At 40.8% G+C, this 23781-nt stretch overlaps 1 protein-coding gene across 2 annotated transcripts in view; it reads right to left on the bottom strand.

Moving 5' to 3' along the window:
- Positions 1-293: 293 nt before the first annotated feature.
- LOC140463455 (hyaluronan-binding protein 2-like) overlaps positions 294-23781 on the bottom strand; it is a 57352-nt gene continuing 33864 nt past the window's right edge. For both annotated transcript variants that reach the window (XM_072557394.1, XM_072557393.1), the window contains 6 exons: positions 19079-19173; positions 7821-8046; positions 3761-3897; positions 3533-3658; positions 1664-1809; positions 294-607 (listed from right to left, as the gene is read on the bottom strand). In XM_072557394.1, the coding sequence (XP_072413495.1) occupies positions 452-607; positions 1664-1809; positions 3533-3658; positions 3761-3897; positions 7821-8046; positions 19079-19173 (886 nt within the window). In that variant the 3' untranslated portion in view covers positions 294-451. The remainder of the gene's footprint in view (positions 608-1663; positions 1810-3532; positions 3659-3760; positions 3898-7820; positions 8047-19078; positions 19174-23781) is intronic.

Genomic DNA, 23781 nt, shown 5'->3' on the forward strand with positions numbered 1-23781 from the left:
CTGTCCCCAACAGTGTTTAAATGGCTAGTGTAAATGTGACAACATCCAAGGAAACAAGGCTCCATCTCCACTTGTGCAAACAAATTGTGAGCTTTTGCTTTTCTAGAGCCCAAGACGTTGGGGTCAAGGCTTTCCAACATGGTCACAGGTGTTCCGAGGACACAAGGAAAGATGTCTGCAAGCATGCTTACTTTGTTATGTTGAACTTATGCAACAGGATCATTTGTTTGGGAAAAAAAGAGCTACTTTGAAAAAAATAAGAAATATCAATGAAAATAAAACATAGCTCTTCATGAGGTTCTTCACATCGTCTTTATGTCAATTTTAGATAACTGCTTTTACTCATAGATCAACACTGAAGATGAGGAAATCAAAGGGAAAGAATGAACAAAGTAAAAATCAAACTTTAAACAGAGAGTCTTGATTAAGCTTTAAGTTCACAGCATTGAATCTATTGAGTATTTTTTCTTATCCATTTAAGGAATTTGGTAACCGTGACATAAACACCAGGTTTATTTTTCTTTCCACAATCGCGTCCCCAACTTATGATTCCGTAAAGGTGGGGCTTTCCATTTCTCACACATGAGAGTGGTCCTCCGGAGTCACCCTGTTCATGAGAAATGTTTTGCATTAATTCAATTGTTCATCCCTTATCACTACTAAATATGTACCTGTTCCACTTCATGATTTACAAGTTTACCCTTTCTAATTAAAAGCACCTTGATCTGGAGGAACATCTGTTTTACAACCATAGAACCATAAAAAAAGATACAGCACAGAAGGAGCCATTCAGACCAACATGTCCATGCCAATTGGCAAGAGCAAAAATAAATCAGGGCAAAGCAAGTTTGGGAGTATAGAGCTGGGCAGAAGGAGATGAAAGACTGTTTGGTTTCTCAGTATAGTGATAACATAGAGCTGTGTCTTATCACTGAGCTCCTACTTACCAAACAGTACGTGAGTGCAAGCTAAGAGTTATATCTTGACTTTCATGCAGGGGTCGGCACTTCTCTCAGAATTATTCTCCATCAGTAACCTGAAATTCTCATCTCTGAGACCCAACATCCAGTTGCAGAGCCTTGATCAGCACTTTGACACGATCAAGGTCTCAGTCTGTGGCCTTCAACCAATGGCTGAATAGACAATGGGATTGATTGTAAAATCCACACTGAGTAGTTTCCTGAACTGAAGCCAGACACAATTGTTGATCACTTGGGCAACACAGGCATTTCCATGGCACTGAGCCCCAGGGGAGAGTTCTCGCCAGAGGAGAAACAGATGGGTGAAAATTGTCGAGGATGGCAAAACATTTCCCACAATTCTTCCCAGAGTTCTGGTTACATTCTTCCCTCTACTGTGCTGACCTGTACAGAGACTAGGTACCAGCTTTCATTTACCATAATTCCTCACAAGTTGCTATAGTAAGAAAAAAACATTCAAACAACTTTAGGAAGCTTAATGTGACCCAGAAATGATATTCCTTACAAAATGAGATTGTGTTAAAAATAGGGCACATCCTGTTTTGCAGAGGGCAGCATTAAGGGAATGTCTGGCTTACAAACATTCAGCCCACAATAGCAATTTTAAATATTTTGGACTACATAACTTGCAACAATGTAGGTGAATGACAAATACATTCATTGTATTGTTTACATTGACAAACCTGGCAGGCATCTGCTGAATCTCCTTCCAAATTTCCAGCACACATCATATTGTCACCCAACAAATCTCCATAAACATTTGGTTGTGTACAGCGATTCCTGTTCAACAGTTGCACTGTGGCTTCCAACAGTTGACTTTTAAACTGTCCTTTAATGGAATGAGAAAAATAAGTGTAACCTTTTTTTAAAAATAAATTAACCAGTGTAGCTTGTAAAACAAGGGCGAACTTTCCATTCTATTGCAGTGTCACTGATAATTGCTTTTTATAAAAGTCTACAAGGGTGACTTGAAATCACAGTTTGAGGGAATTTTTAACTTCATGGTGTGGCGTAAGGTATTGGATTCATTGTGTTATTACACCCAACCTGATTTACCTTTTTATTGAAGGAAAATTAAGCTTGATGTAAAATGAATGGGCGATCCAAACTTGTCTGCCTTGCAAAATCATCAAGAGTCAAAATGACTTTATTAAAACTCAGAATAAAATTTTAAAACTTCAGAATTAAGGTAAAGATCCAAATGTTTTAACATCATATCTCACCGGCCCTTTTGATCTGTCACTTTGCACTGCAATAATTAAAACTCCATTTGGTGACAAATATTAAACTGTAGCTGGAATTTTTGTCAGTGCCACAGAGGCAGGGACAGAGCTAGGACTGGAAGAAAAGTAGAGTCGATTGCCTTCTCTGTCTTCCTGGTTTCAGATAATTTTTGCCAGAGGCGGGAGCAATGTGGCAGTGGCTTCCTGCCCAGTAGTGATAGCTTGCCAATTGAAAGAATTCTTGATGCAACGCATTCCTAGCCATTGATATCTCCTCTCGAAAACCACATGGTGAAGTCACTGCGATAAAAAGCATTAACTGCAGCAGCATGTAGAGGGACTCCTGCTCCACCAACGTGACCTGACAACTGTGGCTATTCTTTACATTTTAAAGGTTTCAGGGATTACCTTTGTGCCTCAGCAGCCAGCAGTGGAGAGCCGTCTAACTGACTGCTTCTCATAGGATGATGATCAGCTTACACCAGCAGGGGAAGGATTTGAGTGTGTTCCTGTACTGCAAAAAAATTCCAAATCCGGAAAAGTTCTGTTCAAGCTTTTTATGGTTCATTTCTGATGTTCATAAAAATCTCATGGAGTGATTTGAGAACTAGGAGACCTCCCAGTTTGATCACCAAACATTCCTCCCTTAACTAATTCCACTACCTACAGATTATCCAATCTTTCATCCATTGACTGTGGGACCTTTCCCCCGTTGATTTGTTTTATTCACTTGTGGGATGTGGTCATTGCTGGCTGGCATTTATTGCCCATTCCTATTGCCCTTGAAAAAGTAATGAGGTGTTGCATTCTTGAATTGCTGCAGTCCATATCACAGAATCACAGAAATAATTTTTTTTAAATTCACTCGTAGGATGTACATGTCTCTGGCCAACATTAATTACCCATCCCGAGTTACCTTTGAGAAGATGGTGGTGAACTGCTAAACTCTCGGTCCACTAGTTAAGGGCTGGCAATGGGAATGGGACTAATAGGATTAGGGTTGCACTGCCCACTGAAATGGATCCATACCCAACTCCCCCTTCACTACAGTGCCTTTTTACTACTGTCAAATCTAGCCGCATCTTTCAGCTCAACGGGAAGTGAGAAACGTGACTCATATTTAGCTACTGCAGCTAAAAGATGACCCATGCTAGAAAATCTCATTCAATTTTAGCACATCATTTCAAATTGTGATGTTCTAACTGATTTGTGATACATTCTGGGTGGAAATGCAAGGAGCTTCATCCTATACCATTGCCAAACTTCACATGAGGCAACACTATATGAAAAATTGAACATTCTTGTTAGGAGAACAAAGGAAAGCAATACCGAATTCATTCTTGCCCCAGCCAGTTATTTTACAATAAGTGCCAGGAGGAATGTGATCTTTTGCTAGACTTATTGTTCGAACACGATTGTTTTCTTTGACACAGCTGCCTTTCAGTTTAAGTAAAGCTGAAAGAAAAAACAATTCTCTGAATACCACAGTTAACTGAAACATTTTTATTCAGACTGAAATAAAAGTTATTTTCTCAATGAGGTAATGCTGATAATTACCAATATCATCATACAATGCATCACTGGTTTCTTTATAAGATTCATGGATAATAATCCTTTCAATGTCAAAGGTTACTCCTTCTCTTCTGCGGACATTTGTTCTGCCGAGTGCAACTTTTAACTGTAACTCTGTAAAACTTTAAGAAATAGCACATTAATTTAGGGAAATGGCATCTCATAGTTTAGCATGAATACTCGACTGTGGCACAGCTTTAGAAGGCGATCTTGTGAGTAGCATCCCTTCCATTGTACCAGAATCACTGGTTTCAAGTCCCACCTCAGGATGTGATGGCGACAAATGTTTCATGATGCAGCCTGACCGATTGATGACCAATCTGCACATCCTTCAGATACAACACTGGCAGGTGGTAAGAGCAGGAGAGTTTTCTGTTCAGCCAGAACCATGTGGTAGCTGCAGTTCAACCATCTCCCCGTGTTAAAAGTCTCCATATGTAGGGTCTTGCTTTGTACTAGCATCTTCCTTGCTATAACAGACTACCACACCCACACGGAAATATACAAGTCACAGGACTTTGACAAATGTAGCTTTAATTCTGTTATTTTCGCTATCTGTGATTACACTTGCTGACTACGACATGAATGTTTAAGTGAACTCAGGGAAAGCACTTGTTCAACACCAAAACTGGGTTAAGCAAAATACAACCAAGTACATCGTCCAAAAATTATTTGGACACACCTTCACCTGCTGTTAAAACCATTACCTCGAAATATTGGTCTGGATGTTTTGATTGTCAAGCAGCATAACTAGGTTCCACATCTGGAACCCTGTGAAAGAATCCATTCAAATTGGAGGATCTGGAGGGTAGTGTTGAAGTTAAGTTATTCAACAAAATCTAGGCTATTAAATACCAAGCATAACTCCTGAGTAACTGCTCAACTGATACCCTAATTAGCTCACTCCCACTCCTCCTCCCCCCAGTTATATCCCTACCCTAGATTCCTAAAGTCCCCAGACACTGACCTCGTAACTGTCTCATCCATCCCTGGACCTGACACCATACTGCCAAAAGATCAGACCTGACAGACACCTCTATGGATGGGTTGTGGGATTCCCTCTGACTGCCAATCCTGGCAGCCCTCCCCCATTCCCCCTTTGCACAGCCAACCTCTCCCTTCGCTCCTCCACTGAGACCTGACCCCCCCACCTCTTCCACAACCAATGATCACCCCACCCCTCAACCCACAATGTGGTGGACCATTCTTCTCCAGTCATTGGACCCAACCTCCAAATCCCATTGACTGATCAACCACCTTCTCCTCAAGGATCTGGTGATCTGAGACTACGTACCATTTGACAGCATTGGCTGTCTGGGATTCTGCATCTTTAAATTGTAGAATGCAGCAACTGACTGCTGTGAAAAGGACAGTGTGGTTCGACTGTTCTACACCATGAGGTAGCTGACCGAATGGAAATATGGCTGTGTATTTCTAAAGGATGGCTGACTGGAATCTCCAGTTGGAAGCTTTCTCATTGTCTAAAAAAGATGTTGATTGGCAATCCTCGGAAAATCCAGCCCAAAGACACAAAATCAATAGTAAACAGGGCTCTTCCCAAGATCACAAGTCGTGACACAGCCCAGTCCATCACACAAACCAGCCTTCCATTTGTTGACTCCTTCTATACTTCCCGCTGTCTTAGGAAAAAGCAATCAATATAATCAAAGACCCCTCCCATCCTGGTTATACTCTCTTCCACCCTCTTACACATACAAATAGATTCATTCCCACTGTTACTAGACTTTTGAACAGACCTCTCAAATGTTAATTCTGATCTGTCTCTCTGCACCTTCTCTGTGGCTGTAACATTGTACTCTGCACTCTGTTGTGCTACCCTGATGCATGTTGCATGGTGCAATCTGCCTGTAGAGCATGCTAAACAACACTTTTCACTGTATCTTTGTCCATTTGACAACAATAAATCAAACTAGATCAAATGTAGTTGCGATGTCTGCTATCTATTGGGAGCCTTCTGCCACATTCCTTCAAATGGAAAGCCCTGACTTTGCCATCCTCACACAATTTCCATTAGAACTGAGTAACTGCAAAGAAGGCCCGTAACACCGTGAAGCCAACTGTGCGGTTCTGCATTGTCGTCAACTTTGAATAATTTGTCAGAGATCATGGTACAGCTTTGGTCATAAGCTGACACAGCTAGCCTGGTATGGAGATTGACTAAAAGCTCAAGCCCTGAGCCAAACTAGAGGCACATAACTATATATATAGGAGCAAATATAAGGGGGGGTTTCATTGCTGCTTCCAGGAAAATGGCAGTGACAGGCCTAATACCACCTTTGCAGTGTTCAGCAGAGGATACTGACATATTATCCTTTAGTGCATTGGGACCTGCCTTCTATCAGCTATAAGGATGTAATTCATTCCATGATCGTCTGCAGTTGAGTAAGGTTTGCCTGCTGTGATGTCGGAGGTGCTCTGCTGTACATTCTCCATCACTTACTTCTCACAACAGACTGTCAGATATGGCAAAAATGTTTTGTTCTTGCATAAGCTTCTTTCTGAATGCAGGCCCACGGCAGAATATTTCTCCCTTGTCCACACCAAATGACAAACTTGCACCCATGCACATCTTTGGTAGGGCTATTCAATTCATTGTACTCCCCCTGTAATGAGGGTGTGCCATTCAAAATAGTCCCTCATCGGACTATTACCACAAGGGTGAAATATCTGAATATTTACACTGGGATAATGCATTATAAGAAAAGAGTATATTCCAACAACATACCTTCTGATATGCTGACAGCTTCTCTCATTTAGTCTAGGTAGAACAGAACAAGGAAATATTTGGTTTATAAATTCAGCCATATAAGGAATGTTGATTTTTTGGTCACTGGTCTGTCTACGAAGCCCTCATTATTGTGGTCAGGAAGTACATACACATTTCCACCAGGACATGTGCTAACCTCCATAGTTTTTAGATATAAGATAGGTGGCCAAGACGCTTGCCTGCAACAGACAAGCACTTCAATGTAAGCACAGCATAATCCACCCCTGCACTTCTCTCCACTTTGAGGGGCTATACTTCTGAACTTTTCATTTCATCTCTCCAATAACACTGGGCTGACATTCCTCAACAGCTGACATCCCTTTGACATATTCAATCCTCTTACATAATAAAATGTCACATAATGCCCGCAAAAGGCAGACAGCCAATGAAGACATCGCCATCTTACAAGTATATGCCTCAAGAGGAGTAGGAACTGAGTTTTTTCTTCATTCGGGGATGTGAGCTTCACAGGACGAGACAGCATTTTTGGCCTAATCACTCTTACGAAAGTGGTTAAGAGCAACCTTTTTCATCTGTTGCAGTCCATAAGGTGTAGATGCATTCACAATGCTGTTAGGGAAAGAATTACAGGAGTTTAACCTGGCAACAATGAAGGAATGGCAATATATTTCCAAGTCAAGATATTGTGTAGATTTGAATTGAACTTGAAGATGGTTGTGTTACCATGTATCTGCTTTCCCTGACCTTCTAGATGGTAGTAGTTGTTGGTTTGGAACGTGCTCCTAGGGAGCTATTCTGTTCTTGTTGTAGGCTAGTGTTAACTGAAATATATTATATATTATATTATAGTATAATAAAATATAATATAACATCTATACTATGACAACCATTCCTATGAAACATTGCATTAGCCCAGTCTCTCACTTACCTCTCCGTCTCCTTGAGTTCAGTTAACATTTGCCTTCATTTTCTGCAAATCAATTTCAGCAATAGCAGGATGGGTTGATGATGAAAAGGAAGAAGTATGGAATAGCTATTTCTATTTAGCAGAAAGGTACTAGTCTTTGCCTATCCACCACCCAACAGGAAGATTTGAGACATGCCTGGGCTAAGAGGGAATATCAGACCTTTAGACTTTAAAATGGGTTAAGAGTTGTTATTGATTATGAAAATAATAATGACACTTTGAAAAACCTTTTCTGTCAGATCCCTGGATAACCTTTCCATGCTCAGTTTGGAATTAACTGATATTTGCTGTAGAATTTCTGCAATTTATTCGATAATTAAAGCACGTACCCATGAGCACAATGTGCTGCTGTTAGAACCCAACATGGATGGATTAAAGATCCTCCACAGATGTGTCTTCGCCGTAATTGGATGGATGCTTGCCAAGGATGGTCTTCAGCAATAGTCTTTGCACCATAGAATATCCCAAGCAATTGTCCATGTTCACTCCTGCCATTGTCTTGAATGCTGACAGCTTCACATTCAGATTCCTCGTCAGACAACTGTTCTCCTGAACCTGTAACAAAGTAAAAAGTTCAATGTGCCACTTGTGCAAAACAACAACAATACTGCAAAGATGATTAGAACAGTAAAACATATACACAACAAACATTGCAGTAAATTTCTGGGAAAGTTAATTCAAATTATTTAAGTTCACTTTTTTAGCATAACTGTTTTTTGTTATTTATACTGCTTCGTTTAAATAATCAGATAATTCAATTTATTTTAGCACTAAAATGGCATAGAGTTAGCAGATATTGATTCCAGATGTAGAATGGAAAAGATATGGTGAGGTTTAAATTCTGGAGATCCTATAATGGACATAACCATGTCTGTTCAAATTGATACCAATAGGAACTTTGAGATGTCTTATCATGATAAAGGATGTATTGTGAAGCCCAGTGTTGAAGGTTTTACACACCTCAGGTAGGGGCCCAGTTTATGAAGAGCTAGCAGCACTTAAGTCCCTGAATCACTTTAAACTAAACTCTATCTCTTAAAGTGTAGGTGCATTCTGGCCAGAACAGGAGCTGAAACTAATTCAAGGAGAGTGGAAGACTGGAACTAAGTTTAAAAACTGGCTGGATAGACAAAAAGGCCTGCTCCAAAATTCTTAGATGCCTCTTTCTATATACTTCTCCATCAATGTCCTCATCTAAGCCCTGTGCAGCAGAATCATGTACCATCTCACCCTGTAGACAACAGGCACCCAGATGCTCATTTTCCCCTGGTCTAACTGCAGCCCACTCGTGCTCAGTAACTGAGCATGTGCAGATTCTACTGGTACCTCAGTGCCAGTGTATTAACTGGTGGCTACAAGGGGCTGCCAGAGATATACAGAGAAAATATCAGTACTTTAGTCGATCTGTCAGATACCTCTAAACCTCATGGAAGACCAAGGATGAATCCAGCTCCAACTTGACTTAAGGCATTTGGCAGAGTATTGCAGCCATCCTTTACTGTGTGGAATCAGTGGCCAACTCCATTAGAAAACATGTGGATTCACCCATGATGCAGTGTCTGATGGTTGAACTCTCAGCTTCTATTCCAGCACAGTTGAAGCCATTTAGCAGTTTAAGCAATGCAAGTCCCACTTGGAACCAGGCAGACACATCCTGCTGCCTTCATGGCTGCATATATCAGTGCTGAAAGGGGTGCATGGGGCCTCATTTCAGTTTGACAATCCATCCGCCAATAGATTACTCACATATCTTTGGCATCATGCCCTTCCCCAACATGAGGGCAGTGTATGCAGAGGGACCAAAGTCATCACAAATTACAACAGGACTGGTCTGAACTGATGAAAGATGTAGGAAGATGGTTGCAGAAATGGATCAATCTGTCAGAATCCTGCTAATAAAGTCAAACATTTTCTGCTGTGTAGCCAAATTCAATTAAGCTGCCCAAAAGTCTTATATGTTGTCTGCAGTTCAAGTATATTCACTGAGACTGAAAAACAAAATGTTGAAGTGTTCTCAGGAGGCAAGAGAAGAGGGAAGTCAAAGGTTCTTGTGATTTGAATGGAATTTCATTAAGACATTTTAACAAGGGATTTGAGTGCCAAGCAAAACTAAATATGATGGAGGTTGCTCTTACAGTTGTTTATGCTTTGCCAAATTTGAAGAAGGGCCAACTTGAAAATTACATAGTGAACGCTATTATGTTGTGTCAAGATTGGCAGAGAGTGGAAATTAGACAAGTAAGTGCATTGATTTATTGCTTGGTTAATAACGGAAAGCATTTTGTCACATTCACCCTGACAGAAAATGAAATCTAAAAGCCTGGCATTGTAATGGAAAAGATTGAAGGGTATCTCACTATCAAAGCATGTTTATTCAACGAGACAGCAACAAGTCATGGTATCTGTGAATTCAATAAAACACACAGACAGGAAAGTGCAACATTTCAAGCACAGGCAGTGATGATAATCAGTTGGACAGATGTGGCATTGAGGAGGGAGAACTGCCAGGCTGTAAATGCTACAAATGTGCCAGAACTGAGTTGATCAGACAAAAGTACCTTTCCCAAGCAAATGATGCCTATACCATCGGTATTTTGTGGAAAATAGTGATCATCAAGGGAAAAAAACATTCAAGTGAACTATACATGAACAATCTGTTGGAGTGGTAGAAAGTAAAGATAATTGGGTTGAAAATATCTTGTTGCCAGCACTGAACTCTGGTGAACGAGCTATCAGACAACTGGGACGAAAGCAAGGTAGAATATAATCATGAGCGGTATCGCTGACTTAACAATATCATCCATCATGCACAAAGCTGAATGGAGCAATGAAAATAGTTATCACAACAAGGAAAGTGTGGGTGCATACAACTCCATCTTGGTATGGGATATTATACAGAGCTTTGAGAACATGCATTTCAGTGTGGAATTGGTGGACAACTCCATGAAAATACTTAAAACTTCTGGTGGTGAGCTTGTGACAATAATATGACTAGATGGCTTAGTTTTCATTCATTTATTGACTGAGAAAGGAGTTCATCCAACTATTATAGAAACAGCTCAATTTTCATTCCATTGATTTTAGTACGATTTAAATTAAGTCAGTTTTATAACTTCACCAGTTTATCGTTCAAATAGTGGAGGTGAAAATATAACTTTAATTCAATACCTAAACCCAGTAACAAGTAACATTAATATAAGCTAGACTGCAAGTGCTTCAGAAAGAATAGAATAACAAAACTGATGGTTATGGTTACCTTTGAGGATACTACAATAAGTGAAGCTAAACTCGGAGGTATGTTTTCCATCTAGACAAGTGCTTCAAGTACAATCCAGAGGATCAGACTAACACTCCAGAGACGTGAGTTGTGTCTATCACTGCCAATTTCTTGGAAATTGATTTTAATTGATATGGCTGGAATAAAGTGCTTGTCCCACTAATAATCTGGAAACTACAGCATTGTTGCATGAACCATTCACTTCAAGAAAGAAAATCTGTCATCCTCACCTGCTATGGTCAAGATAAATAGCAATATGATTGACTGTTAAATGTCGTCTGAAATGGTGCAGCCTGCCACCCAGTTGTATCAAGTTGCTGCAGAAGAAAAGCACAATGGATGTACACATTGATCTCCACCACATGGATGACAGTGGTTTCAGAAGACAGCTCCCCATCTTCTCAAGGGCAATTATGGTTGAGGAGTTAGGGTTGGCTTAAAATGTTATTTACTTCAAATGCAAGTCCTTGTATGAAACAATCATACAGTAACACTCCTCAAAGCTGTCAGTTAATAGTTGAAGAAATTGCACATAAAATTGCCAATGCATGAGTTTTCTCCATTCCTGCTGCCAAGTCACAGAATCTCAGAATTGGTGCAGAAGGAGGCCATTTGGCCCATTGTGTCTGCATCTGCTCTCTAAATGTGCAGCATGGTTAACTGCCATTCTCCTGCCTTTTCCCTGGGACCCTAACATATTATTCTAATCCAAATAGTCAACCAATACCTTCTTGAATGCTTTGAGATCCCACCTGTACCACACTTCTAGGCAGTGTATTCCGGACCCTAATTACTTGCTGCAAATTATTTTTGACATCACAGTGTTTTTTTTGTAAATTCATGTATATCTATATCCTCTTATATTTTTTATTAGCAGGCACACTTTCTCCCTATCCACTCTATCCAGATCCCTCAGTATTTTGAAAACTCCAATGAATCCTCCTCTTCTCTGAGAAAACCAGCTCCAATTTCTCATGTTCTCGTTGACAGAACCATTCTGATATCTCTCTTCCGCACTCTCTCCAATTAATTCACATTCTTCCTATAGTGCCGTACCCAAAACTGTACCCCATCTGATGTCTAACTAGTGTTTTAAAAAGATTCAGAATAACCTCTCCCCTGTTGTATTCTATGTCCCTATTAATGAAGCCTAGGGTACTGTTTTTGTTACTAACTGCACTCTCCATCTATACAGCCACCTTCAATGACTTATACACATATTTGTCTAGGTCTCTCTGCTCGGCATACCCTTTGGGGTAACACTCTTTTTTTTCTTGTCTCTACAAGTTGTTTCTGGCAAAATGCAGCATTTCAAACTTTTCCACAATTAATTTCGCCTGCTATCTATCTACCCATTCTGCCAATCCAACCACATTCTTTTGAAGTACTGTGTTGTCCTCCTAATAGTTTACAGCATTTCCAAGTGTTGCATTGACTGCAAACTTTGAAATTGTCCTCTGTACAGAAGGTCCTGATCATTAACATATATTGGGAAAAGGAGAAAGTGAGGACTGCAGATGCTGGAGAGTCAGAATCGAAAAATGCGGCACTGGAAAAACCACAGCAGATCAGTCAGCATCTGAGGAGCAAGTGAGTCGAGGTTTTGGGCATAAGCCCTTCATCATGACTCGGGAGGGGGAAGGGGGCTGAGTGGGAGTAGGGTGGGATGGGGCTGAGGGGAAGACAGATGGGATAGTGATAGGTGGATGCAGGTAGGAGGTGACTGTGATAGGTCAGTGGGGAGGATGGAGTGGATAGGTGGGAAGGAAGATTGACAGGTAGGACAGGTCATGAGGATGGTGCCGAGTTGGAGGATTGGATTTGGGATGAGGTGGGATCTGGGGAGATTTGGAAACTGCTGAAGTCAATGTTGATGCCCGTGTGGTTGTAGGGTCCCGAGGCAGAAGAGGAGGTGTTCTTCCTCCAGTTGATCGATGGCTTCGATTTGGCAATGGAGGAGGCCCAGGATTTTCATTTCTTTCGGGGAGTGGGAGGGGCAGTTGAAGCGGTTGGTCACAAGGCAGTGGGATTGTTTGGTGCGTGGGTCCCAGAGATATTCCCCAAACGACTTCGCGAATTGGTGTCCTGTCTCCCCAATGTAGAGGAGACCACATCGAGAGCAACAGATGCAGTAAATGAGGTGTTAGGATGTGCAGGAAAATTTCTGCTGAATTTTAAATGATCTTTTAGGACATTGGACAGAGGTGAGGGGGAGGTGTGGGCACTCATCCGGCAGCAGGAGATGGTGTCAGATGTAGAGGCTGGGTTGGCAGTGAGTGTGGACCTAATGAGAAGTTGAGGAGGGAATGGTCTCTGCAGAACGCATATTGGTGTAGGAGGAAATATATGTTTGGTTGTGGGGTCTACGGTGGGTGGTGAAAATGGCACTTTATCCAGAGAATCGTGGGGATTCTACCCTTGTTTCGGTTGGGGTTTGAAGACAAAGGTGCAGGAAGTGGAGGAGATGCAATGGAGGGCATTGTTGATCACGTGGAAGGGGAAATTACGGTCATTGACATTGGACCTTGAATATATTGGGAAATCACCTGATGAAGAAGCAGTGCTCGGAAAGCTAGTGCTTCCAAATAAACCTGTTGGACCATAACCTGGTGTTGTGTGATTTTTAACTTTGTCCACCCCAATCCAACATCGGCATCTCCAAATCATGAGTAACAGCTGTGATGTACTCCACCACAAACTACCTCCAGCCTGAAATGCATCTATTAACCATTATCTTCTGTTTCCTATCAATCATCCAATTTTGTGTCCACATTGTTAGCACCCCTTTTAATCAATGCCCTCTAACTTTGCTCACAAGACCATTGTGTGCAGCTCTGTATCAAACCCTTTTGGAATATAAAGTACGTCAGATCAAGAGTTTTATGTTCATCACCTTTTTCAATTACAGGTTGTTCTGCTATAACACGTGATTTGTTAATGCAAATTCACTATAACACGATTGATGAACCTATAGAGCAAATTATTCTATAGAGCAAACTATTAAAGCATGTATTGGTTATAGCACAATTTCAGCCTCATTAGTTTAAATGGTGCTGCTATTATGCAGGTTTCTTATAACACAAAGTTGCATAAGAACGGAACTACAATGTAATAGCAGAACCGACTGCACCTCTTAATAAACAAAAATGAAGCAAAGAACTGCAGATGCTGAAAATCTGAAACAAAAATAGAAATTGCTGAAGAGTCACTGGACCCAAACTGTTGACTCTGCTTTCTCTCCACAGATGCTGCCAGTTTGCTGAGTTTCTCCAGCAATTTTTGATTTTGCTACCTCCCAGTAAACCTCCAATAAGTTAGTTGAGCCTGATATCCCCTTAACTTCATCTCATACCAGATCCAACCCTCCAACTCGGCATCGCCTTCATGACCTGTCCTACCTGTCAATTTTCCCACCTGTCCACTCCATCCTCCCCACTGATCTATCACAGTCACCTCCTATCTGCATCCATCTACTGCCATCCCACCTGCCTTCCTATCAGCCCCACTCCACCCCACACCCCTATTTATCTCTCAGGTCCCTTCCCCCTCCCCAGTCCTGAGATCCTGCACTTGCTCTCCTCAGTGTGCCCACTTTGTCCATGTGAATATTAATTCAACTCTAAATTATGGTTTGTAGACATTCCTCCACCACTGAAGTTAAGCTGACTCACCTACTGTTGCCATGTCAATGAAAGCATTAGACTAACTAGGTTTAATGACTTCATTTGAACAATATAGAGTCTTATCTCTGCTGCTGGGAACTTCATCATTATATCAAGCATAACGAGTGAAAACTCTATGACATTGTTGACAGATGAAAAGTATTTGTGCTGCACATGAGGCAGAAGTTGTAAACCAGCTGTGAGACTCTGAACAAGCCTGCCTTGTGGGGCAGTGGACAATGTATTGTGGATGGGCTCAATTCGTCTAGAGTGGGATTTCCACCACTGTGTGACAGGAAGTTTCACCGTCTCAAATTGCCTGCCCTCCAGCATTCCTGGCAGCATACAAACTCCATTGTAGGTGCTGTTGATACCTCACCGAGTCACAGGATGATAGTCCCATAAAACCTCAGACCCAGGTGAGTAAGCACATGAGTGTGGGGTGTTCGGTAAAGGGGTGGGGGAATTTGAGTTTAATGGGGTGCTGAAGGAAGGAGTGCAGAGCACTATCTTCTGGCCCCAATGTACACACAGGGCTCCCTCCAAAGATGGTGTGACCTCTCCTTACTGAACATTTACAAACTTATAACCATTCAGTAAAAGGATTGAGTTTCGGAACCATGAGGTCATGTTGCAGTCACACTTGGAGTATTGTGTACAGTTCTGGTTGTCACATAATAGGAAGGATGTGGAAGCATTGGAAAGGGTGCAGATGAGATCTACCAGGATGTTGCCTGGTATGGAGGGAAGGTCTTATGAGGAAAGGTTCAGGGACTTGGGGCTGTTTCGTCCGAGAGAAGAAAGTTGAGAGGTGACTTAATAGAGACATTTGAGATGATCAGAGGATTAAATATGGTATCCTGTGAGAGTCCTTTTCCTCCGATGGTGATGGCTAGAATGAGGGGACATAGCTTTATATGAGGGGTGATAGATATAGGACAGATGTCAGAGGTAGGTTCTTGAATGCCCTGCCTGCAACAGTATTAGATGCGCCAACGTTAAGGGCATTTAAACGTATGGATGATAATGGAGTAGTGTCGGTTAGGTGGGCTTTAAATTGGTTTCACAGGTTGGCACAATATCGAGGGCCGAAGGGCCTGTACTGCGCTGTAATGTTCTATGTTCTATATAAAACAAAAGAAGGGTCCACTCCACGGGCAGCACAACCCTGTTATTATGTCGGGCAGGGTAGCTTTAGCTTTTAACATATTCAATTGAACCTTAATCATTTATTTGTTTCTGGTGCAAATTTGGGTCCTTACCCACTCTAGGTATGGTAGGAGTGAGCTTGAAAGCAGTTGGGCTACCTTCCCTTGGTAACTTACATGCCCCTCTACCAGAAACACATCCAGAAGGGCCATGTAATGTCCAACCCAAGATGGTTACAACAAAAACGTCACAGTAAACATACAGGTAGAAGATCCTTTATCCTTTAAACCAAAAAGCTCCGAAATCCAAAAGTTTTTGTGAAGTTTTTTCTCATTAACAAGGTTGTTTGGTGTGCAAACAGTTAACCCAATTCGACACCCCCTCGATGCGTGTCACTCAGATATGATGTTTGGGGGGGGGTGGGGGCGCGTAGCCAAGCACCGACAGGCCTGGAGTTTCTCTATGAACACCCCCAACTCGACACCCACTTAATGCGGGTCACTCAGATGCGACATGGTGGGGGTGGGGGGTGGGGGCAGGTTCGTGGCGAAACATGTTCTTGTTTAGAAGTCTGCTTCTCCGGTAAGATTTTTTAAAAAATTCACCATTACACTGTCACTATTCTGAAAACCGAAAAATTCCAAATTTCAAAAAACAGCTGGTCCATGGCATTTCGAATAAAGGATCTTCTACCTGTACAGTCATAAGGATGAAGTTCAAGCTAAAGTTTTAAACGTGACACATTTGTGTCAAAATCCCACAATAAGTCTGAAAGCAGCTACTAAATAAGGAAGTTAAATATGCCCCTACTACTTGTTTTCTGTCTTTGAACCTGCCAGCAATCCACTCTGCCACCAGTCTCCTGACACCACCTTCTCTCATTCATTAGCTGATTATGGGGCACCTTATTGAAGGCCTTTGGGAAATCTCAATAAATCACATTCCTATTCTTCTTTCCCAGTTCAATTCCCATTCTCTTCTTTCTCGGTTACCACCTCAAAACATTCAATAAGATTGGTCAAGCCAGGTTCCTTTATTTGAGCCTACTGGTTATCATTTATTTTAATATCTCACTGTTCTATTCTGTATTTTAGTAGGAGTAACATTTTCCTACCATTGATGTTAAGGTAATGGATCTATAAGTCCCTTGGCATTTCCTGTTGCTTTTTGTAAATATAAGAATGACATTGATTATCCCTCAGTTGTGTAGCACTGCACCTTTTTCTAGTTATTTAGTGATGAATCTGCAATTTTTCCTATATTTCTTTAAGAATACATAGGTACAATCCATCTGGAACAGGGTTTTTAAATGCTTTTAGTTTGTTTAGTATGCTCAGACTGTTCATTTTGTTTTAATTGCACTTATCTCACTGATCATTTTCAATGTCAATGTCATGTCCAATCTCCCTGACAAATCTTGAAGCAATACAACCATTTACTATTTCTGCTAACCTTCAGTCAATACCTATGGTGCTAACGAGTTTGGAGAAGATTTGTAGCTCAGGTTGCAGTTCTGGATGTAAGTTTGCTCGCTGAGCTGGCAAGTTTATTTTCAGACATTTCATCACCATACTAGGTAACATTATCAGTGAGCCTCCAGTGAAGCACTTTTGTTATGACCTGCTTTCTATTTATGTGGTTACGTTTCCTTGAGTTGGTGATGTCATTTCCTGTGGTTATGTCATTTCCTGTGGTTATGTCATTTCCGGGTCTTTTCCTCAGAGGGTGGTATTTAGGATACAAGTCGACGTGTTTGTTGGTAGAGTTCCGGTTGGAATGCCATGCTTCTAGGAACTCTCGTGCATGTTCTGTTTGGCTTGTCCTAGCACTACAGACAAACCAATGGAACACCCATGGGATCTCTGATATCACGGTTCTTAGCAAAGGCAGTAATACAAAGATTCCATGAAACAGCTCTGCTACCCATCCAACCCAAACTTTGGGTCCGCTATGTGGATGACACCTTTGTCATCACTAAATGAAACAAATTAGAGGAAACATTCAAGACCATCAATAATACCCTTACTGGCATAAAATTCACAAAAGAGGAGGAAAGCAACAACAAACTGCCATTCCTAGATGTCACAGTAGAGCAAACAGTCAATGGGGAATTTCAAACCAGCGTCTACAGGAAAACAACACGTACTGACCAAATACTAAACTACAGAATCAATCATCTCAACACTCACAAACAAAGCTGCATTAGAACCTTATTTCAATGAACCACCACACACTGCAGCTCAGAGGAATGACGAAGAACAGAGGAAAATCACCTATACAGCATATTCAAAAAGAACAGATGCCCAATGAACACAGTCCGCCGATTTCTCAGCAACAAACCCAAACAAGCAGACAAAATGCGCCGAGAAACGCTAGCCACCCTCCCCTACATCAAAGACATCTCAGAAATGACTGCCAGACTACTCAGAACCCTTGGCATCATGGTAGGCCACAAACCTACCAACACACTAAAACAGCAGCTAAAGAACTTAGAAGACCCTATATAGACAACAAGCAAAACAAACACCATTTACAAAATACCTTGCAAGAACTGTAACAAACACTACATTGGACAAACAGGCAGAAAACTAGCCACCAGGATACATGAACACCAACTAGCCACAAAAAGACATGACCCACTATCACTAGTATCCTTACATATAGATGAGGAAGGGCACCACTTTGACTGGGACAACACTCCTCAGCTGTATCCTCAGATATCTGTGTATTTAATTCTGTGTCTTCTGGTCCTGCTCCACAGCTGCCTGATGAAGGAGCAGCACTACGAAAGCTAGTACTTCCAAGTAAACCTGTTGGACTATAACCTGGTGTTGTGTAATTTTTAATTTTATATTTAATGTCTGTCTCTTTCCTAACCATAAGTTGTTGCCTTATATGTATATTCACCCACTGAATCTCAGTCTTTTGTCTGTTCTTTCATTTTTGAAGAATATATTTTTTCCTGCACTCTGTTGGATAACTTTTTAAATGGCTCACATTGTTCTTCTACATCAATCTTTGCCAATACTTTTGTCCATCTTATTTTCTGCAAGTTCTATTTCCAGTTTTCTAGCCTTTGAAAATCTGTTTTATTCTCCAATCCACTAATGTGTTTTTGACACATTTATGTCTTTTTCTATCAGAAAGTTAAGGTGGCTTATATTATAATCAATATCACATTTATTTTACCTCTCTTACCTCTTTCCGTGCATTTCTCATTATTGTATCTAATAGTGAATCTTCTCTAACGTCTTTTATCTAATTAATAATAGGGTAGTTGAAATCTTTCATGGCTGCTTTTCTCTTCTGTAATTTTCTACATATTTTTCCATTCACCTTGCTGTCACAATTAGGTGCTCTGTAGATTACATTTTTAGTGTGATTGATCTTTAATTATTGTTTATCTCTGTTCGTATTTAGCTTTGAATATTATTGCTGTAGTCTCAGTTGCATCCTGAAACTGTTCTGGATTCCTTATAATGCAGTAAAAGGTACATACTGTTTGAGCAACAGGTAACAGCACAAAAGTCAGAATGCGGATTTCCAGTTGCATTCTGATAAAAACACCAAGGTTGGTTGTCATCATCCAGATTCCTAAGTGGAAATAAAATGAAAGAATTCTTTTAATTTGGTGAATATTTGTGGCATTACTACAGCAGTGTTCTAAGTATGTCAGAACATACTTAAATAATTTTATTGCATGCTACAAATTGCAGTTTCAATGAAATGCTTTATTAATGTTACAGTTGAGTCCATGTGTCAGTATTGTCAAGTTTTGTTTTGGTGACCTAACTAGCATTTCATATTTCACAAGATGTCCACTTGATATGCACCATCTATGTCCAAACTGCATATAACAATGACATTGAAGCAATGACTGCTTTACTGAAACTGTGATTGCAGACTGTTTTTTCTTTACTAGATTTACAATTAGAAACAGTACAATTACAAACAGTTTCACTCACAGCTGATCAACTATTGCTACAAACTATCAACTATGGACAGTAAAGAAGATTGCAAAAAGATAATCAACTGAGTCAATGCATGGTAGACGGAATTTAATTTGGATAAATGCAAAGTATTGCATTTTGGTGAAACAAACAAGGGTAAGGCTTATACAATTAATGGTAGGACCCTGGGTAGTGTTGTATAACAGAGAGACCCAGGGCTTCAGGTATATAATTCTTTGAAGTTTGCGTCACATAGAGATGGGGTTTAGCACGCTTGCCTTCATTACTCAGACCTTTGAGTATAGGAGCTGGGGCATCATGTTGAGGTTGTGTAGGATGTTGGTGAGGCATCTTCTGGAATACTATGTCCAGTTCTGGTCACCCTGTGATAGGAAGGATATTATTAAGCTGGAATGGGTTCTGAAGAGATTTGCCAGGATATTGTCAGGAGTGGAGGGTTTGAGTTAAAAGGAGAGGCTGGATAGTCTGGGAATATTTTCGCGAAAGCATAGGAGGTTGAGGGGTGACCTTATAGAGGTTTATAAAATCATGAGGGGTATAGATAAAGTAAATAGCAGGTGTATTTTGCCTAAGCTGGGGGATTTCAAGATGAGGGGCATATTTCAAAGGTGAGAGGAGAAAGATTTAAGAAGTCAAGAGGGCAATTGTTTTACACAGTGAATGGTTCTCAAGGAAGTGGTAGATGCGGTTACAGTTACAATGTTTACAATACTTTTAGATAAGTACAAAGATACAAAATGTTTGGAGGGATATGAGCCAAACACAGGCAGGTGGGACTAGTTTAGTTTGGGATTATGGTTGGCATGGACTGGTTGGATCGAAGGGTCTGTTTCCATGCTGTATAACTCTATTGCCTGAAATTGCTACTGTGAATGTGTAATTATTATGAGCTTTGTACTAAGTGCTCTAGTTGTCCTATACTACGGTAAGAAGGACTTGAAACAGGAGGAACTCAGAATCACAGGATTGTTACAGCGCAGAAGAAGGTCACAAGCTGTCTGAGCATTTGGTTTGGTGATAATATTTAGCTTTTTCCCTGTCTATTTAAATACCCGTCCAATACACTCTTGATTTTTTAAAAAATCATTCACAGGATGAGGATGTCACTAGCTAGGCCAGCAGGGGGTTCAGACCACAACACCATAAGATACAGCAGCAGAATTTAGCCACTTGGCTCATCGAATGGGCTCCACTCTTTGATCATGTCTAATATGTTAGTCAACCCCATTCTCCTGCCTTCTCCCTGTAACCTTTGAGCTTCTTACAAATCAAATGTCTATCTATCTCTGTCTTAAATATTCCCAGAGACTCGGCCTCCACAGCCTTCTCTGGCAATGCTTTCTATAGATCCACTACCCTCTGACCGAAGACATCCTCATCTCAGTTCCAATGGTCATCCCTTCACTCTGAGGAACATCTTCTCCACGTCTGCTCAATCCAAGCCTCTCGGTATTCTGTAAACTTGAATGTGACTTCCCTGTCATCACAGAGTTAAACAGTCATACAGAATGGAAACAGACCATTTGGCCTAACCCATCTATGCTGATCAGGTTTCCGAACTCAACTAGTCCTATTTGCCTGCATTTGACCCATATCCCTTGAAACCTTCCCTGTCCATGTACCTGTCCAGATGTCTTTTAAATGGTGTAATTGTTATCACCTCTACCATTTCGTCTGGCAGCTCATCCATATATTCCCCCCTTATTTGTGAAAACGTTGCCCCTTTTAAATCTTTACCCTCTCACCTTAAACTTATGCCTACTCGTTTTGGATTCCCCCCACCCCAGGGAAAGTACCTTAACCAGTCACCTTATCTGTGCCCCTCATGATTTTATAAACCTCTGCAAGATCTCCCATCAGCCTCCTGCACTCCAAGGGAAACCAATCCCAGCCTATCCAGCCTCTCCTTATAACTCAAGCCCTTCAGTCTTGGTAACATCCTTGTAAATATGTTTTGCACTCTTTCCAACTGAATAACATCCTTCCTATAGCAGGGTGACCAGAATTGTACTCAGTACTCTTAATTACATCCTTCTAAACTCTGTTGAGTACAGACACCCCTCATATGACAAGCCCTTCATCCCTGGGATCATTTTTGTATTTCTCCTCTGAAACCACTTGAGGGGTCAAGACATTCTTCCAGGCTCAAAACCGCTCACAATTTTCTAAATGTAGTCTGACCAGAGCCTTACACAGCCTCAACAGCACATCCCTGTTCTTATATTCTAGCCCTCTCACAATTAAAACTAATATTCCATTTGTCTTTCTAACTCCCATTTGAACCAGAAGATTAACCTTAAGAGAATGCTGACTTAGAACTCTTAAATCCCTCTGTGCTTCAGATTTCTAAAACCTTTCCCCATTTAGAAAGTAGCCCATGTCTCTATTCTTCCTGCCAAAGTGCAAAATCTCACACTTTCCCACATTGTATTCCAAAGTCAGGAAGTATCCAGGAAGACTGTTTTTATTCTAAACACCTAACTGGTTCACCAAGATAAGGAAACTGGCATTCCTGAACATGACTTCACTTCCAAACTACACAGGTGGCTCTGAGGGGAAATGTGAACCATCAAAACTGGACTGGTTTGAGTTGTTTTTGTTTGCTTGCTACTGTTATGGTCCTTCCACTCTCTCACCAATGAGACCAAGAGCAACAAGACTCCCATTTGGAATCCTCCTGCATTTTTTCTTTTTGAAAGAAGAAAAAAATGTGGGCAGATGCCAGGCTAAAAGTCAGCATCCAAGGGGCATGATGCCCATTCAATGATACGTCCAAGACACAGTCCACAGGGAGTGATATACCTGCGGAAACTACTTTACAAAATGCAGTAAGATATCTGGTCAGTCATATCATGGAAGAAACATTGGAGGCTTTGGAGGCAAAGCTCTGAAGAAGGGCCTCCAATGACAAGAACCTTGTTACTGGCTTTATGTGGCCATCTGCCCCATTGCAAGGTGGGTGTTGTTCCCTCCAAGTGCGGATGGCAGCAAAGACCTGCTGTGAAATCCTAAACTTTCTGAAGCACCAGTGCACAGACATGCTCAAAGAAATGATCCTCTGACTGTGTATCATGCGCTGGGCATCTCATCTTCTTGGAGCTCTTTGTCCATTTCTTCTGCCCTCTTTCAGTCCATGTTGCTGGCTCATTTTGTTGGCTCAAAGCAAGTTATTGAAGATCTTTGGGTACACTTAACTTTAATTGAAAGACTGAAGAAAATTACAATGATTAACTGGGACAGCCAACCAGAAGCTTACCAGTCTTGATTAGTTTCAAAGACCTATTAGAGATACAAATATATTTTCACAAGTTTTCTGTGAGTTGTTAACAAATAAGTTATCATAGCAAATACAAAATAAATATTATATAATGAAGCAATTTTGTTTTTAGTCCACCACATTCATGCTGCCAATTGTGACACTGGTTGACTGGGGACAGGTTTACTGATCTACTGACTGAACCTCTTCTTCTGTATTTCATCTTCCTCATTTTTCATTCAACTATTAAGAACTACCACTTATTTACTCTTGCTTGCCACTGCCACCGTGGACAGAGATGTCGTGATCGCAAATTGCTTGTTAGCGAATGACTCTTCCAATGGTGTCAATCTCAGTTACTAGGTAGTATCTCCATGACTACTCATTGGTCATTTGAGTAACAGCACTTCCTACTTTCTCCTGCTTCATTTTTTTTTTGGCACGCCAATCACTCTTTTGTAAAAGTTTGATGCTTTGAACTTATCACTCCATGGAACTTTGCCAAGGTAAGGTGGGACCAATAAACAATTATTAAGCATCAATTTACAGCATGTAGTGTCATCTTCTAGTGATTTACTGCTATCCTAAATGTTCCAGCTACTACATCTACAAAGGTAAAAACAACTATAAGAATGCAAAAGTCACTATACCACCTAATTCCAATGATACGCACATATACATCCGTAGGCTTGTTTCATATTTTAAATTACAAAACTAAACCATTCTAAAACATAGTTGTGTCTTTGATTAAAAGCATTTACCTCAAAGCATGTGTTAGCAACAAGACCATTAACCAGAGTCAGAGTCACAGTCACACAACATGGAAACAGACCCTTCAGTCCAACTAGTGTATGTAGAATATGTTCCCAAACCAAACTAGGTCCACTTGCCTGAGTTTGGCCCATATCACTCCAAACCTTTTCTCTTCATGTTCTTATGCAAATGTTACCATGATTGTAGGTGTAATCACCAAGC

The sequence above is a fragment of the Chiloscyllium punctatum genome, chromosome 38 (genome assembly GCF_047496795.1).
Source record: "Chiloscyllium punctatum isolate Juve2018m chromosome 38, sChiPun1.3, whole genome shotgun sequence".
In the NCBI taxonomy this organism is placed as follows: domain Eukaryota; kingdom Metazoa; phylum Chordata; class Chondrichthyes; order Orectolobiformes; family Hemiscylliidae; genus Chiloscyllium; species Chiloscyllium punctatum.